The sequence below is a fragment of the Amblyomma maculatum genome, chromosome 5, assembly GCF_055883805.1.
Source record: "Amblyomma maculatum isolate TAMU_Amacu chromosome 5, ASM5588380v1, whole genome shotgun sequence".
Lineage (NCBI taxonomy): Eukaryota > Metazoa > Arthropoda > Arachnida > Ixodida > Ixodidae > Amblyomma > Amblyomma maculatum.
Genome location: NC_139348.1, coordinates 108722096 through 108738465, shown reverse-complemented (window position 1 = coordinate 108738465; position 16370 = coordinate 108722096). Strand labels below are relative to the sequence as shown.

Genomic DNA, 16370 nt, shown 5'->3' with positions numbered 1-16370 from the left:
GGGAGTGGGTGAAACATGTTGCGAGATACACATCGCAACTGTAGCACATGACGCGTACCTTCGAAACCAGAGTCTTTACTCCTATATAAAAAAAAAAAAAAAAAGACAAGTTTGATGTAGCCGCTCTACCACCGAGGGAAATGGAAGATGAGCAAGCCCCGATTTACGCCTTCTTTGGTGTAATTTAGCCGCATCTTCCTCGCGTGGTAATGTGTTTAGTTCAGAAGGTTTTCATTCTTCTTCAGAAAAGTTTAGGGGCAAAATTTGGCAAAAAAGGAATGAGGTTTCGGGAATCTCGTTTTTGTTGCGAATTATTAGCTTTCAACCTGATGCAAGCAAAAAAGGGCCCGAAATAAAATTTGTGTGGCCTAGTTAAAGGAATATTCGGTTGAGACGAGGAACGACTCTGTTGTCACCCTCCCAGAGCGCCCTCTTTGAATGTGTAAAGGAATGTTGTTTTTTTTCCTTAAAATTCGGTGACATGCTTTTTTTCCATAATTTTGCGAGTGAAGCTTCGGCATGAACATTAAAAAACATTCTAGGAAATCATTTTGCTACGCTTACTTGTTTCATGAATGCGAAATTTACGCGTAAAATTAGCATGCTCAATGCAAAGGCGACAAGCGGTGACTTCAATAAAGGATTCTCTGTGCTGACAAAGGATGCTTCCTCGAAGTCATCTTGTGATCTGTCATCTTGGAGCAAAACCTGGAGAGGAAAATGCTAGGGCATTCTCAGCCCCATGCTGGCACTGCTATTATGGGATTGTATTGCAACGGTGCGAGGACACGTGTTTGGGCAGGAGCGGCCACCTTTCAAAGCAGACATATAAAATAGAAATATGCATATTACAAAATCCATTTTCTCCGTTCATTTATACTGCTCTGCTTCACGCAATTCATGCAAGAGGAAACTGTTAGGAATACACTGGCTAAAAAGCACCCCTTGATAAAACAATGAAAAATAAAATGCAGCAGTGCTACTCACAAAATTCAAATTGCAGTTGTTTTGGGAGCGTTAAAATGATGAGTCTGGAACAATCTGGATCAGGCGCTGATTTAAGAGGACTTCGGAGCACTGAAATGTAAAATGTGGAGCACTTTGAAGCAATGAAACATTCATTTATGAGCTCTCTGGAGCAAGGAGGTTTTAGCTTCCAAATCTCTTAGAGATGTAAATAATGCTGGGAAAGTCTGAGTGAGATTTGCTTCCTCCTCACCCCCACCCCCATTGTATTTTTTTCCAAGCGCTCTGTGTACGGGGAATTAGATCCTAATGAAGTACGGTTAGAAAAACACACACACAAAAAAAATAGAAAATTTGTTGCGTCACATCAACAGTAAAACGACTCTGGGTACACTGCGAGGAAAAAAACTATCCTACCAACTTACAAACGCAGCAACCTAATAACTGAAAGTTTATCTGTGACATCCCCCCCCTCCCTCTCTTCTTGCAATGCCGGCAGTCTCTTGGAGAGTCACTTCGATACCTTTAAAGTCCACAGGAACAAAGCCAACTTGCATTAAACGTGCTCAGATATCCTCGTCACATCCTCATCGTATCGTGATGTGTTTTCCATTGCATCTTATTGTATAATTGCGTCATGGTCATTTCCATACTCATCCGCTTGCAGTTTTCCAGCGGTTTTGCAGCTGAATTCGAATTGGTTAGAACACAACGGTAAAATTGGGTACAAGCGTCCCCCGGCCCGGCGCCCGACTCTTTCAGGGGTGTGTGTTTGGCAGAGGCTCTGCTAACCCTGCTGTGCTCCCTCGAGGGCTTAAAGTTCTCTTGTCGCACTCTGGGCTGGGAGAAACTGGGCTTCACCATGTGGTTAGCTATTTCTGCATTTCCACGAAAGAAAAAACTGAGATCCCTGACCCAGGCTTAGGGTACGGGTCCCCACCAGCATCGGACCCCCACGTCCAAAAAAAATAACCCTAATTCAAAACAGCCACATCCAAGCCTTTCAAATCAGTCTTCCATACATTGTGGTCCTTTTGTTTTCCTCGTCTATGTTCACCAACGAGCATGGGTTATGTATTTGCCTCTTGGGCTTTCCGGGTTACTTATACTTGCATGAAACGGCCAGGATCGCATGATTCCAGAATCTGAAAACATGCTTTTGATCCAAGCTTTGACCTAGTACTCGCATAGCCATTAACTTCGTTCTCGGAAAGTATAGCAGATCTGTACTACTCCAATGTGTACAAACTTTTCCCTGGCATGGTGCTAGGCTTCTCTGGGGAGATATAGTTGGAAAAAAAAATTTAGACGCCGTTTTATTACAGAGTGAAAACCCTTTTGTCATGCCGCTCTTTGCTGAAGCTATCCTTGCGCAAGCTAATATCTAATCACCATCACAGTCCTTCCAGTGCCTTCAGGTCCCTCGTGATCCGAACACGTGTTGATTTGACGGAGGCTTACTGTATATATATCTCAGATCAAAGTACTACTAAGAAAGCGAATATTTAAAGAGTCAGCTAACAGAGACGAGGAGACTCAGACACAAGTTCGCTCAACTAATCTTCAAAGTATACTGCGCACACAAAAACAAGGGCGAGAAAGGTACACAAGCGCAGACCCGCGACTGAAATTCATATGGAAGGTAACACATCTTATATGCCTTCAAGCATCATATCTAGACCCATTCGCAGTTCAGAAATCTGCCTTCGTTTTTATAAAGGTTGATTGAACGGTCACTTACACAATCATCCCCATGCTTACCGATGAAAAACGCCTCGGCAAGTTCATGTGCGACCTGGTCTCCACATGCAGAGTTCTCAATGCCGCCTTGGTCTAATTTTTATTTATTGCACTTTCAACGCGAAACGTTTACAACTCACTCCGTCGAAACATCTCCGTCGCGATAGACGACGGTAAAGAAAAATCCACAACCACACAACCTTATTTGTGGGAAAACTTAGAAGACCCCACATTCAAACCAAGCTAACTAATTGGGGCAGGGCTCCAATAAAGCCAAAATTGGCGTGTAGGTTCCTCTAAGAGAGTTAATTCAGAAAATAGGGCGAATTAAATAAAATTAATTTGCCTTCAATCAAGTCAGAATCAGAGCCGTGGGCATGGCAGGCAGGTGGGCACTGAACGCATAGGCCACCAAGGGTTTTTCTTTTGTTATTGCTTAGGTCACAAAGGATGGTTCGTAGCAACTGTGTTAGAAGGACAGCCACTAAACATGGCATGTTTCGTAGCACTTACTAGGTTTCGGATGGAATTGATGTTAAGGTAACAACAATTAAAATAATTCAAAATTAAAAACCTCGCGTAATCAAATGGCATTGTTAGAATGCTGTCGCACCTGCTCCTAAGACGAAGCTTAAGAGTGCCCTCAAAGTTTTTCAGAAAAACTGGAACTTATTTTTGCGCCTCAGACGATTTATTTTCGCTCGTACAAGTCAACCAGGCATGAACGCATCTCATTCGAATGTACACACAGAGAAGACAAGTAGAATTATGCAAATGGCACATCGCTCGACACGCGTACAGAAGCGGCTGTTTGAAGTGAGCCGATACGATAGCGTTCGCAGCATCAGCGTACGAGTTTCTGCACTTGAACGAGAGCGTGAAGGTATAACGAGCCACGACAAAATGTTCATCCACAAACCGGTATCGCACTCAGTCGTGAACTATAGTCAGAGAGTTATGGCAGACCAGGGTTCGAGATCCGGTACAGGCCGGAGACACTGCGCACGCCCGCAATCTCCTCTGAATGATAAATTACTCTAACTCATGAATGGTAACCACTCTAACAACTCATGAATGGTAAACTACTCTATTGCCGATAATTTAACTAAGAGGAACAAGACACTGTTGTACCCACGATAGACCTGTTCGAACTGTGCTAATCGGTTCCCACTTGTTTCTTATTGATCGGTATATGAAAGTCCAAACTCGTGTTTTGAAATGAAGAGTTCATGTTTATAAATTGAGTTTCAACAAGTAATGCAATCTCTGGGTGCCATTCGTGGAATAAAGATATGGTTTTGAAGGGTGCTACCAAGGTATGCTACAGAAATACCTCTCGCTGGTGACAGCGAATAATGTTTTGTAAGTATCGAAAAATTCGAAGCTTTTTCAGCATTGCGTCATGTAAAGCAGTTTTTCAGCGGAGAGACTGCCGTCGTAAGGTAATTAGCAAATTTGTTACATTATTACCCCCCCCCCCCCCCCCCCCCCCGCCTGTCCCCAACCCACCCAACCAAAAAATAAATCGGCACAGTCTGCATTTTTTTCTACCTAAATTGCGTAACATTGCAGCCGCGACTTCAGTGCACTATAATCTCTGCTGCCATGTCCGTAGTGTGCGCAAATGCTCCAGTTTCTCACAAAACTCTTTGTTCCGGAAATGGAACCTTGGCATTCGACAACTCCCCATTTATGCTCATAAATAACATGAAGTGGAAAGGGCGGAAGAGCGAACGGTACCCGGCTTCACAGATTCATAACTGATCTCGTTAAGAAACGGGGTACGGATGATGCTGAAAGATAAGTAGGCTGATGCAGTGACTTGAGAGGTATCAAAACGGCTCGCGTGCCTTCAGCAAAAATCAAACACGAAAAAAAGTGAACAAACAAGTCAAAGAACACAGCAGGCAATCGCACACATGGTAATATTAAAGTAGGACCACTAAAACAACGGGCACTCGTAGTACAAGAAACAAAAACGCTGCGCATATTATCTCAACTATTCTTATATGTTACTTTATACATGGCGCGGGATATTTTCAGTAGTAATCCTCGTGAGCGACTTTTGCGGGCTATTCTGCCCTATTAATTTTATATATTATTCTTTACTAGAAGACCTGAGTAGATGAAGGGCGCAGAGTGGTGACAAGAAGTCCAATGACAGTGCGCTCGAGTTTGACTGATCGGCACTCGCTTCTTCATAATGAAGCGTAATTCAGACAGGCTGCACGGCAATTATGCATCTCTGTTAATTACCAGCAAAATGATCGCTCCAATTAGAAACGAACAAATTATCACTAGTTATAAGCACCGTATTCGGTGAGATACTTCCATGAACCAGTAGTTAATGCAAAACATTGCATGGCACATCTAGGCGGGCACGTGTTTGTGCCCGTACCAAGACCGCAAACGACGCTCATGTGACAGGCATGTATTCAGACGTGTCGGTAAATGTCCTTCCAGAGAAATGTTTCAGAGCAATGGACGGTCACACAAATCACGAATTGTCAAGGCCAACAGGCGGACCATTCAAGTAAATCTGCTAACCGTGCTGCTTTTAACGCACGAAAACATGGCATTGACTTCACTTATTTTGAACAGTGTCCAGCCTCTCATTTTTACAAAGCCGTCACAATAAAAGGGGACCTTGTAAATCAGTGATTTTTCGAACGAGAATTCGTAGGCAATACGCGCATATTTCATAAATAAGAGCGTCGATGGTGCCGGGACATAGTATATAGAATCGCCTGTAGCCCTCATTCATGCGCATAACAGTGTGAGGGACTCCGCACTTTGAATCCGGAGGGCATATTTATGTTTGGTCTGTGATAAGGTTCGAAGGGTCCGAGTGCTCATCAACTAGAGCGCACACATTTTCATAAAGGTACTGGTCGGAGGGCAATGTGCTCAGCACGTATGCATCTTAGGCGTCGTCGTCCCCTGTCTACGAGCCTCCTTTTGCGTCTACTTCCAACCACCAGCAACACCTGATGACCATTCATGCAATAAAAATCTCTACCACACCTAGGCTTTCTCCTCTCGAACATAAGCAGTAACACGAGAACATTTCTATAACTGACGATCACGTTGAGAGATCAGGATGACGGCGCACAGAGTTGGTCCGTGTGGGGTAGGAAGTGTCCATTATGACAACTGTTCCAAGGCCAGCCTTTGGGAATGGCACGTACCTGCCTTCTTATGCACGACACACATACATACTCTTCAATAACAGTGAAGAAGATATTGCAACCGAGCGATGAAATACAAGCCGCAACTTATGAGTGCAATAATAGGCATAAAAAACCAAGGAAACACTTTCGAAAACATTTTTGTCCATGCACTGCATGGCCTCCTTGGAGCTCATACTGGTCTTGCCATACAGGCTAGCATCCTGCTTTCAACAAAAAGTCATTGTCACGAAGCAGTCCAAATCATTCTCACAGGTCACGTGCTGCTATGTCCAGAGTCGTGAAACAGAGGTAACTGAAAGTTTATACCACAGACATACTGATGCAGTCGACAGGCCACCACTGCTCACCAGGTCTTAAGCCTTTGCGTCGTTCTTTTTTGCAGCGTCTCGCAGTTACAAAGCGTACAGTCTCGCCGCTACAATGCGCTATATGAGTAGTTGCATGTCACAGGAGAACACGAAACGTCACTCTGAAAAACAAAAGTAAACTATACACAAACGGACGAAGTGAGCAGCGTGACAGTAGCACTGATGGTGTTGTGCTCGAACGACTTGAAGAAGAACCAAGCGGAAACTTGTTCGCAGAATTCTTCCTCCAGGTAGTCAGTTCACGGCTCTGAAGGTCATTTAAGCAGGTCTAAGGCCCATGTTTCAACCTAGCGTAAGGAGGCCAATGTAGGCTCTATTGTTGTCACTAGAACACCGCTGAAGCGCCGAAGCCGTGATGCAGAATCACAATACTTGTCCCAAGCGCGTAAGCTGGCAAGCAAACTTCAACAACGACAGGGTAGATATCAGTAAGTTGCTTTGTCTTCTAGGACTTCGCAGGCCTCCACACGTTCCCAGCTGCGACCGCGAGGAGGCAGCGTCGTCTTGACTCAGCACGAGCAGGAACACTCGACCAGGATGGACATGGTGGCCAGTATCCACCGGCACTGGCGCCGCTGCGTCCAGTCCTTGCAGTGCCACCGCAGTACCGTCTTCTCCGTGGAGCTCTTCTCCCGGCACGTCATTCCTGGAGGGAAGGAACATGATCGGCGACTCTTGTAGCAACGGCCCTCGCGGATCCAGCGGGGCCAGAAGCGAAGTCCTAGGTCCTTCCAGCGGTACACCAGAGGGCAGTAGGTGTACGTCCAGAGGAGTTGGCGCATCTTGCGCCGCAGTCGACGGCCCATGTCTAGCCGCACCCGGAGGCCTCCGGGAAGTTCGATATTCTTGAGTCGAATTCGCTGCAGCTCGTGGGGCATCGGTCTGGCCGGCACCAGGCGGCCTTTTCTGAGTCGGAAGCCTGGCCTGAGGGTCCCTGAAATACATGCACACGAGGAACATAATGCGGTTGGTGACTTGTACGAAGCACATAATGCAATGTCTAGACAAAGACACGAAAACAATAAACAGGTAGTATACCGAGAAAGACCAGAACAACTTTTGGTACGTTGTAAAAAAATAGCCAAATGTTTTTGAAATCTCGTAAAAAAAGGAAAAGTTGGTTATTTTCCCATTGCGAATGTGTTTATTCCCAGAGGACAATACTTATTTTTTCCTTATTGCTTAAATAGATAGCATCTCCCGAAGGACGACAGTGCAACAGCATGCGCTGGTTGCGACCGAACCGTCTACCTCTAAGCTCGAATGGGACATGAAAGTTAAAATATTTTCATACGACCCCATGACTGCGCTGCACAAGCGGTCACCAAATATCTTGAGTTAGCTTCGTAGCATTTAGAGCACGTAATTTCTCTGTTTTAAACATACATCTAAGAAGCATAAAAGCATTTCAAACTTCACACTATTCGTAATCAGGCAATGTCGTACGTACCCCACTATTTTGAAGTGCCCATACGTAAAAAAGCACTCATGGTCCTGCCTTTTAACACTCTAGCAGATATAATGAAGTATCGATCGTGTTGCTTACGTATCTCACTTTTTAGAGCTAATAGTTTTTTTTTTTTTAGGGTTTAACAATCGCTAAACCTTTATTTCGTTTTCGCAAATTTATAACGTTCTCAATTCCGTTTCCGGTTCAGAGAACGTGCTCCCCCTCACAAGAAAACCAGCATAAATCAGACACAGATTTCCGGCAAGTAGCCTGCCTTACATCGATTGTTTCCCTTATTTTGTTTGCTTTGACCTAAAATGTCATATCTTATCCCGATGTCTTCCCCCTTATGTAATACCCCTCGTAGGGGTCTTTAAGGGTAAATAAATGATGGTGATGATGAAGTATGTGTAGCAAAACGTATGACTCATTCATACAGAATGTCTTGCGAGAGAGAGATGACACATGTGACACTGCCGCACAGAGGCGCCACGTATGTATACATATGCACCATATAATTGTCTTATATAGCCACATCGGCTGATTATACTATAATGTTCCGCGCTTTAGAACGAGAACGAGACTCGTCTCCAGTGGTCTAAAATAATCACGCTCTGACACATTTTCTGTTTCTGAACTGCTACAGCCGCGTTCCGGATAACGCTGATGTACCACTCAATGTAGGGACTGCATTTTGTCCTTGAGTCATTATTCTCGAGGTATCAGATTGCATGCGTAAGAATGATTATCTACATGATGAATAAACAGCGCTACAGACTAGGACGAAGGTCAAGAACAAACAGGACGGGCGCTGATGGACATCATCATGGTACCGTACCAACTCGCCCAGATGTCTCTTCTATTACAATGAATATCTAGCTCACCGTTTGGGTGGAGGTAGCTCTCTTTGGGCCTTTTCACGGCCATGAACTTTGGGTCGAAGTGTCCCGCCAGAATCCTATGCAGGTTTGCCGTGTCGAGGTCTTCGGGACCAGGGTCGTAGAGATGCCCGACGGGCTCGACCAGGTCGATGACCGGAAGGTCATCCGATGGTAGTGGTCGCAGTAGCAGCGGAGGCTTGACATCATGACCTTGCGGCTTCTGTTGGAGCTGAGACATTTGGTGACCCTGGCGACCTCTGTTGGGCCTGCAAGAGAAAAAGTGCGGACGCCGAACAGGATAAGCATTGTGCAATCTAGTTTCGTGATGTCTGATATTGTGCTGCAAGAGCGACTTAGCCACTTTTGAAACACTGCCCCGTTGCAATTAGGTCACCTCACTCTCCACACCCTCCTCCCCCAATGTGGCGGGCTTTGTTCCTCTGACCAGCTGAAAGATCAGTTGGCCTTGGTGATCCTGGCCCAGGACATTCTCGATGCTTAATAGTGCGTTAAATAAAGTTATTTCCTCATCCTCCTGGTCACATTGAAGGTGACTTCCTCGAAGCACGGGTTTGCGCTGCAAAAGTCTGTTGTAGCTTGTGACTTTAACATTTTTTGGAGAATGCCAATAACGAACGACCTGCTTTTTTTAGAACAAAAGCTCTGCTCAATGCAAAATTCAGTTTCTTTGTCACTTGCATGGCAACGCGCGGCGACGCTTCCATCAACAAAGTGCTACTCTGCAACCCAGTGCAGAGTAGCAGGCCAGATTTGAATTATTCGGGCCAACCTCTCTGCCTGTTCCTTTCAATGAATCCATCTATCTATCTAGGAAGAAAAGGACGCAGATGTCAGACGGACGACCTCACGGCGGACAGTGAGACCCAGCCTACCGTAAAACAAGATCTAATTGGCGTCTAATGTGTGTCTCATTTCAGCGAGATATATACGAAGCTGAACGACAGATGAGTAAAACCTAGAGGTGCAACAGCGCTTTAGCAAAATATTAGAATTTTAGCCAAAAGTTATCTGTATCGTTTATCGTTTGACGTGTAACATTGTGGAAACAAGGATGGACGCGTGTGACTCAGGATGGCAGATGACTCTGGGCCGTCAACGCGCTGAGCGTGCAATGCTGAAACTTTACTAAACAGGTCATCACCGTCAAGCGGAGCATATAAATCCTGAAGATGCGGCCAAGCTACCATAACTACCTAATTGAAGACATAAGAGGCAGAAGACGGTGGGAGCTATTGAAACCCCGCAAGAGCGAGCTGAAAGGCTTCAGGCGTACCATAATAGCAAGCGCGTTAAACGCGTTGTTCAACAGGAAAGTCTCAGGGATTTTGCAAGGCAGTGCTTAACAATACTTAAACCTGCCTAACGTTTTTTCACCCACATCAAGCTTGTCCTGGGTGCTTCTGAAACCCCGGCATTAGAACAGCTAATTCTGGCTGTGTCATAGAAAATTGTAAAGATGGCTTTTCAGTAAATGTGGTGCACATTTACACCTGCCTGGTACTAGTATGGACTTACAACCCCAGTGCACCATCATTATCCCTACAGGTTAGTTCAGTCACACCTGACATTCCCTTACTTCTTTAACTGTCAAAAATCTCTCCAAAGCTTTCGGAACAGATACATATGCCGTCATGTAGTGCGAAGCTTCAAATTTTTCGTTTCCATGCTGAAACTTGATGTCTCAAAATGCCACATTATGCGCAGCTGGGGTAATGACAATAGCGCGCAGCAAGTGTTTAAAAAAAAAACGTTTTGACATCATAAAGAGCTTAACAAACAATGTACCTTGAGGGCCTCGGAGGTGCTCCGGTGCGGGCCATGGCGGTCGGTGACGTCACGGCTAGCAGGAAGAGTACGGACAGGGCGAGCGCTACCGGACCGGCCGGCCGCCGTCGCATGGTCCCGCGCGCACTCCTATACGGAGCATGCGTAGTCATTTGGTAACGTGGACACATAGGTAACGTGAGCACACGCTGCGTCAACGTACAGTCTGACGTATGTACTTGTTGCCGGGTGTCAATGTGTGTCGCTTAAGTGCATGCTGCCACAAAGCCTTATTTTCTTAGATTAATAAAGTTGCCATAAAAATAATTAGCGAAAAAATTTATGCAGACTTGTAGAGAACAGCCTTAAACAAACAAAAATTGGCTGCATAGTCAACTATCCTTATGCGAAAGTTCACACGAATGTAATATATTTCTTAAAAAGAGAGCTGTATTGATATTGTAAAACAGGGCCGGCTTGCACGATAAAGTCCGAGCTAAGTCCAGACTTAAATGGTGTCTTTAGAAAGACCAAGCTTATTTAAGACGGCTCGTGTTCCGAACGTTGAACGCTTCGGGTTCATGTTCACCAGAGTGGCTTCCCAGAACGGCCTCAGCAACCACTTGGGGCATTTTTCCTCGTAACACAATCTTAAGCCGCAAAAAGCAATGGCACGGATTTTAAACAACGCAAAATTGACGAATGTGTACATCTTACAGCAGGGACAGTGCCAGCGCATCCCTGTATTTCCCTAATTTCTCTACTTAGACACCTGGCGTCCTTGTGTCTTAACCAAGACAGCACTAGAGTCGTAATCATACAAGCGACTTATTCAAGTCAGGACTGAAGCCCAGTCTTGACTCCAGTCTAAAGCGGCCATGCTAGTGGCCTATTCTTTAGACTCCAGTTAAGTCTGGACTTAGCTAAGACAGTCTTAAGATTGTTTTGTGCAAGCGGGCCCAGGTATTCGGCTCTGATATATTCAGCGCCTGATGTTGAAGAGAACGACGACAAGCATGTTCAACGCGCGTGACGGTCAGGAAAGAAAACGACGACGAAGCTCGCATCGACGCTCGCACGTGTGCTGACACAAGTCTCACGACTGATCGCGGAACGTTCCATTGACTGTTGACGACGTATCGCCCTGTTCAAGGTCTTCTACAACAATATAAACAGTTTTAAACGTCAGGTGAAAGTAACGGGAACTGTGCGAGACTTTGAAAGTGGAGCTATTTTCGTTATAGTGGAGATTTCGTTATAGCGGCGTGTTCGTTTCAGTTTTGCGATGCTTCGGAGGGTTCGGAGCCCAGTGCTAATCCTGAACAGGAGTCTTCCGGTTGCTTGAACATTCGAACTCTAAAGTAGCTTTTATCATTAAAAGAGAAACACATATAGAACACATTGCTCTTGCCAGCATCGCAAGTATATGACGGTTGTAATGGCATATTGTAAGCACCCAAGTGATGTCTCAGGTGGGTTTAATTTCAGAGGTTTCACCGGCAAATAAATAATAAACGAATCATGAGCGCGCAAAGTTAACGTGCAACCCCGATAACTTTTAATCCATCTCCACAGAGAGGTTAATTTCATAGAAGAAAATTTTCTGCGCCGATCACCATGTAGAGAGCGGAACAACAAAGAAGTAAATTTAATTCCCAAGAGATGTAATTGCTGAACTATTTAATTCAATTGATTATCTTCGTAAGAATGTACCACACAAGGAGCAGGCAATCATCACGCTGTACCAGAGCATCTCGTATGCTTAACGCATGCGCTTAGGCTACGTTTGTTATAGCACGATACCCGATGCACACTAAGTCCCCTATTAACCTAACAAGCTACGGGCGTCTGAAGTGATAGCGCCACACTTTATCGCGAGTACCAAGGCCGTTTCGCTGATTTCAGCAGTTGGCAGTAAAAGTAAGGAAAAAGAGTTTGAGGAAGGGACAGCTCCTGCACTACTTCCTCTAAGAGGGCGAAAGTAGACACCGAAGTCTAGGAGCTAAGAGCTTACATTTCAACCCTATCTTAAATGTATAAAAAACAGCGGTTTTCCAGACCTGTCGCAACAAGGACGGGAATACACCTAATAGTTTTTGAACTGGCAAAGAATATGATTATGCAAGAAACGTTCTTAAAAACAAAAACACAACTCACTTAGCAGCTCCCCCCCCCCCCCCCCCCCCCGTCCTCCACTGTAATTGCATGGAAGGATAATACCACGAGTTGGAAGGGGTATAGGTGAGCTGAATTCAAAAGAAAACGGGAATGCAGTTGTGCACGCTCAACACTCTTTATTTTTTCGCAGCAGTATAGTAACAATAAGTGAGCCGATTACTTTTTCAGCGACAGTGATTAGCATTGGACAACGATAAGAACGAATACGTTTGCATAAATCAGAGGGTGCCACTGAGCCAGCCCCAGAAACTAGTTGAGTCACAGAAGAAGCACTCAGCGTGTGATACAGGGAAGAGGTGAGCACAGGAAGAGTGGCTCCATCGCTTCCAAGTTTCGTAACATGCCACTCGTCTGACGCATCAGCGCTGCGATCGGGGGTAGCACACAATCAGCTGCTGGTTACCGTAACGCGCGTCAACGATTGTTTCCTCTTACCAAAATATGCTCCAGGAGGCCAAATAATCAGTTTACACCTGAGGAGAGGCAGGTGGCTACGAAAGCTCGCTAGGTATGTTCCTTAGTGATAAACATCGTGTACGCACGGTCTCTTACCGAGTTACTGGCATTACAAAAAAAAAAAAAGAAGAAAAAAAGAAAAAGAAAACGGAGGACATAAAGCAACAAAAGGAATATCCATTGGTAGAAGGGCTCCTACCGAAGGTTGGAAGGTGAGAGTGACTATTATATTGAGAAAGGAAGACTGTAGAACGGGGAGCAATAGAAAGAAGTGGAGGAATTGAGGAAACTAATTCACCAGTGTAAAACGAAATCACTAAAGTGTGCCAGTATCCATTACAACGAAGCCACCTACGAAACGATGCAAAGCCAAGAAAGTTGAGAGAGAATTGGAAATAAACGCACGAAATGAATCTTATACAGAAAAAAGAAAGAGAGTAAGGAATGAAAGAAATCAAGAAAGATACGAGAGATCAACTAATGGCAGATGTAAAAGGCAAAGGAAAACCAATTTTAACGGCGACAGTTACACAATAAGACGTCAACGTAATCGAGAGGCAAGATAGTTTTGCCGCAGTACGAGTGCATCAGTGACCAACGCTATCAACCACGATGCGTATTTACTGTTCTCTACGGGGTGTGAAAGTGCATCGGTCACGTCTTGCCGTTTCAGCGGCTGTAAATGGCTACCAGCGCATGCAGTTCGACTGTGTTGGTTAGCGACGTTCACGCAACAAAAAGAGGGCATATATGCACTTTCACACAGTGTGGCTTCCCTCTCCCCCCTCCTCTTTTCCTCTCCGGCCGTTGACACCTGTCTTCCTTGGTGAATAGTTTAGTTGGTTGGTTTGGTGGGTTTAACGTCCCAAAGCAACTCAAGCTATGAGAGACGCCGTAGTGGAAGGCTCCGGAAATTTCGACCACCTGGGGTTCTTTCACGTGCACTGACATCGCACAGCACACGGGCACCTTGCTTTTCGCCTCCAATTGGTGAATAGTTTAAACGCAGGATAAATTTCTACACTTTTCAGTTAGTCGAGTTACATTGTAGGCACTGCAAAAAAAAATGCGTCACTTTCTGAAAACAGTCTTCACATTTCTCTAAAGACTAGCCGCGTCAGCAGTTAACGGATTGAGAGTAACCGCAGCTTCGGTACATCATCAGTTTATATTCTTCGAAATTAAAAGTAAAAAATTGGGGCTCTCCCATTATGACAGTTATCGCTTTGATAACCGACGTCTTCAATGTTACCAAACTAAGTCGAGCAAAGTAAATTCGTTGTTATAGGAAGAACTAATACTGGATACCCTGTCAAATTACACTTTTTTTTTTTTTTCATTTATGCTCTAAGGGAAACATCGGAAAATCTACGCTACGTCCGCAGGCTTCAGAGTAAAGGACGGAAACTAAGTATAACTCAACTGTGATCACGTTTTGTCACTGGTATAAGTTGTTTTACTCTAGTGAAACATTATATCAGTAAATAAAAAGCTTCATCGAAGTCTGAAACGCCGTGTTAAGGCTGGAGCTGTTTGCCGACATAAATGGCGAGCAGCTGACTACTGCAAGTATTAAATCTACGCGGCCAGGACCTCGAGTATCCGTGGCCTTTATGAGAAATATATTAAGGCTGACTTCGCGAAATATAATATGTCCTCAAGTTGCTCTGAAACTTCAGTACGGAATAAAATTTCTGAAAACAAGTTGGTGAAAGAAATATTGCTTTGAGTGTTTAGTTTAAAGCACAGTTTTAAAACCCTAATATTACGCATCCCAGGAGATTTAGCTCGAAATTTGAAATAATTTGTACATCGGTCCCTTCTTTCGAATAAAATAAAATTGGACATCGATGCGTTCAGTTAATAGCCGCATGATATTGTCCCGATATAAAGCGAAAATAGCGTTTTGAGTCAAGGAAACCAAGGAAGAAATACTGCTCACGTGGATCAGTGAAATCCTGATGTTTATATTTTACACAGGCAGAAAAAAAAATATATATATCTAACGAAACGAAACTCGCCACAACCTGCGACAAAGCGAACGCAAGGCAAGAAAAAACTTCCACGTACATTCCTTCCATACTGTTCACTTTCCCTTACTTCACCTCTCCTCTCTAAAGTTTGAAAAAAAAAAAAAAAAAAACTGATAATAGCAGGCATATCACGCATTTTGAGGCTCGTACGTTTCCTCTCAACCAAGTTATCTTTTGGGGGGATATATTCAGTGATAAGGCTCATTTGCATGTGTGTTCTAGAAAACAGTTTTAGATAAACTAACTTTCTGAATAAATTTCCTAAACACATTGTTCCCCTTGTGTGCCCCCCCCCTCCCCCCCTTACCTCCTTCTCTGCGCCATAATACTCAACGCAAGATGGCATGGAAAATTTGCTTTTGCAAATCACATGATAAAATAGATTCTTTGCGAACGTTCCCATTATTCTACACAAATAAGATGACTGTCCTCCTGCTCATCATTTAATAAGCCCTTACCTCTCCTAGTGTTTTTTTTTTTTATTTGTTTCTCTAGCGGCATAAATGTATTTGTTAAACAGTGATTAGCACGCAACTACGAAAGGAAACAACAAAGAAAGCGCATCATGGCAGCGTGCTATAAAGGGTCACCCACCTTGTCGTCAGGGCACTCGCGCCAAACTGCCCGGCGTCCGCAGAGCGGTCTTCATGACTGCCAGCTTGCCACGGGCACCACTGCCACTCCGCTGGCGCTGGCGTCGGCTTACTCCTCGACTAAAAACAAAACCAGCACGATGAGAGGAAAAGAGCAACGGAGCGCGGCGATCACATTGGCCGTCGGCGACGCTCCAGTTCTGAACAGCGCACGACAGGACCGGCGATCGGCGTAGTCGTAGCGGCCGCACCTCGCTACAACGTTACTGCTCACAACTGGTGAGCGATGAAGCGTCCCGGTCGTCTGCTTCAACACCGCTTACGGGTCCTCACAAATGTCTTCGTGCAGGGAATCCGCCGGATCGGTTGATTGCCTCGATTCTTGAAAGCGTCTTCTGGTGATGAATGGGGAGAGGGGGAGGGAAAACAAAGAGTTCGTTTCGTTAACTAGTGACTGAAAGCGCTCTCAAGGTTTCCGATCGCCTGTCTGGTTTAGGCCCCTAGTGTAGGGTTCCTGAGAAGATGAAGTTGTTCGGGCTGTTTACGCTCTGTCAATAACGTGGTTAAGTTCGATTTTTTTTTGGCAATACCTTGCCTACCTACTCTGAGTTTCTGCCTCTTATGCCCGATTGTCTTAGTTGCCTACAAAGTTAGGCTGGCATTTATCAGCTTTCAGGCCTTCCCGTCTGCAGCGACAATTAAATTATTTCTTACAGACAATGATCGCGA

At 44.8% G+C, this 16370-nt stretch overlaps 1 protein-coding gene across 1 annotated transcript; it reads right to left on the bottom strand.

Annotated features, from left to right (window-relative positions):
- Positions 1 to 6629: 6629 nt before the first annotated feature.
- On the bottom strand, positions 6630 to 10527 carry LOC146189195 (noggin-2-like). The gene is made up of 3 exons (XM_084603228.1): positions 10403 to 10527; positions 8600 to 8862; positions 6630 to 7199 (listed from the first exon to the last, which is right to left on the bottom strand). The coding sequence occupies exons 1-3, from the start codon at positions 10513 to 10515 to the stop codon at positions 6775 to 6777; spliced, it is 801 nt and encodes a 266-aa protein (XP_084459354.1). The 5' UTR covers positions 10516 to 10527; the 3' UTR covers positions 6630 to 6774.
- Positions 10528 to 16370: the final 5843 nt, after the last annotated feature.

Bases quoted from the DNA above. Each gene is read 5' to 3' on its own strand.
- LOC146189195 (XM_084603228.1), bottom strand. From the start codon at position 10,515: ATGCGACGGCGGCCGGCCGGTCCGGTAGCGCTCGCCCTGTCCGTACTC. The intron at 8,863-10,402 runs GTACATTGTTTG...TTTCTCTTGCAG, and splicing joins GCACCTCCGAGGCCCTCAAG to GCCCAACAGAGGTCGCCAGG. The intron at 7,200-8,599 runs GTGAGCTAGATA...CATGTATTTCAG, and splicing joins GAGCTACCTCCACCCAAACG to GGACCCTCAGGCCAGGCTTC.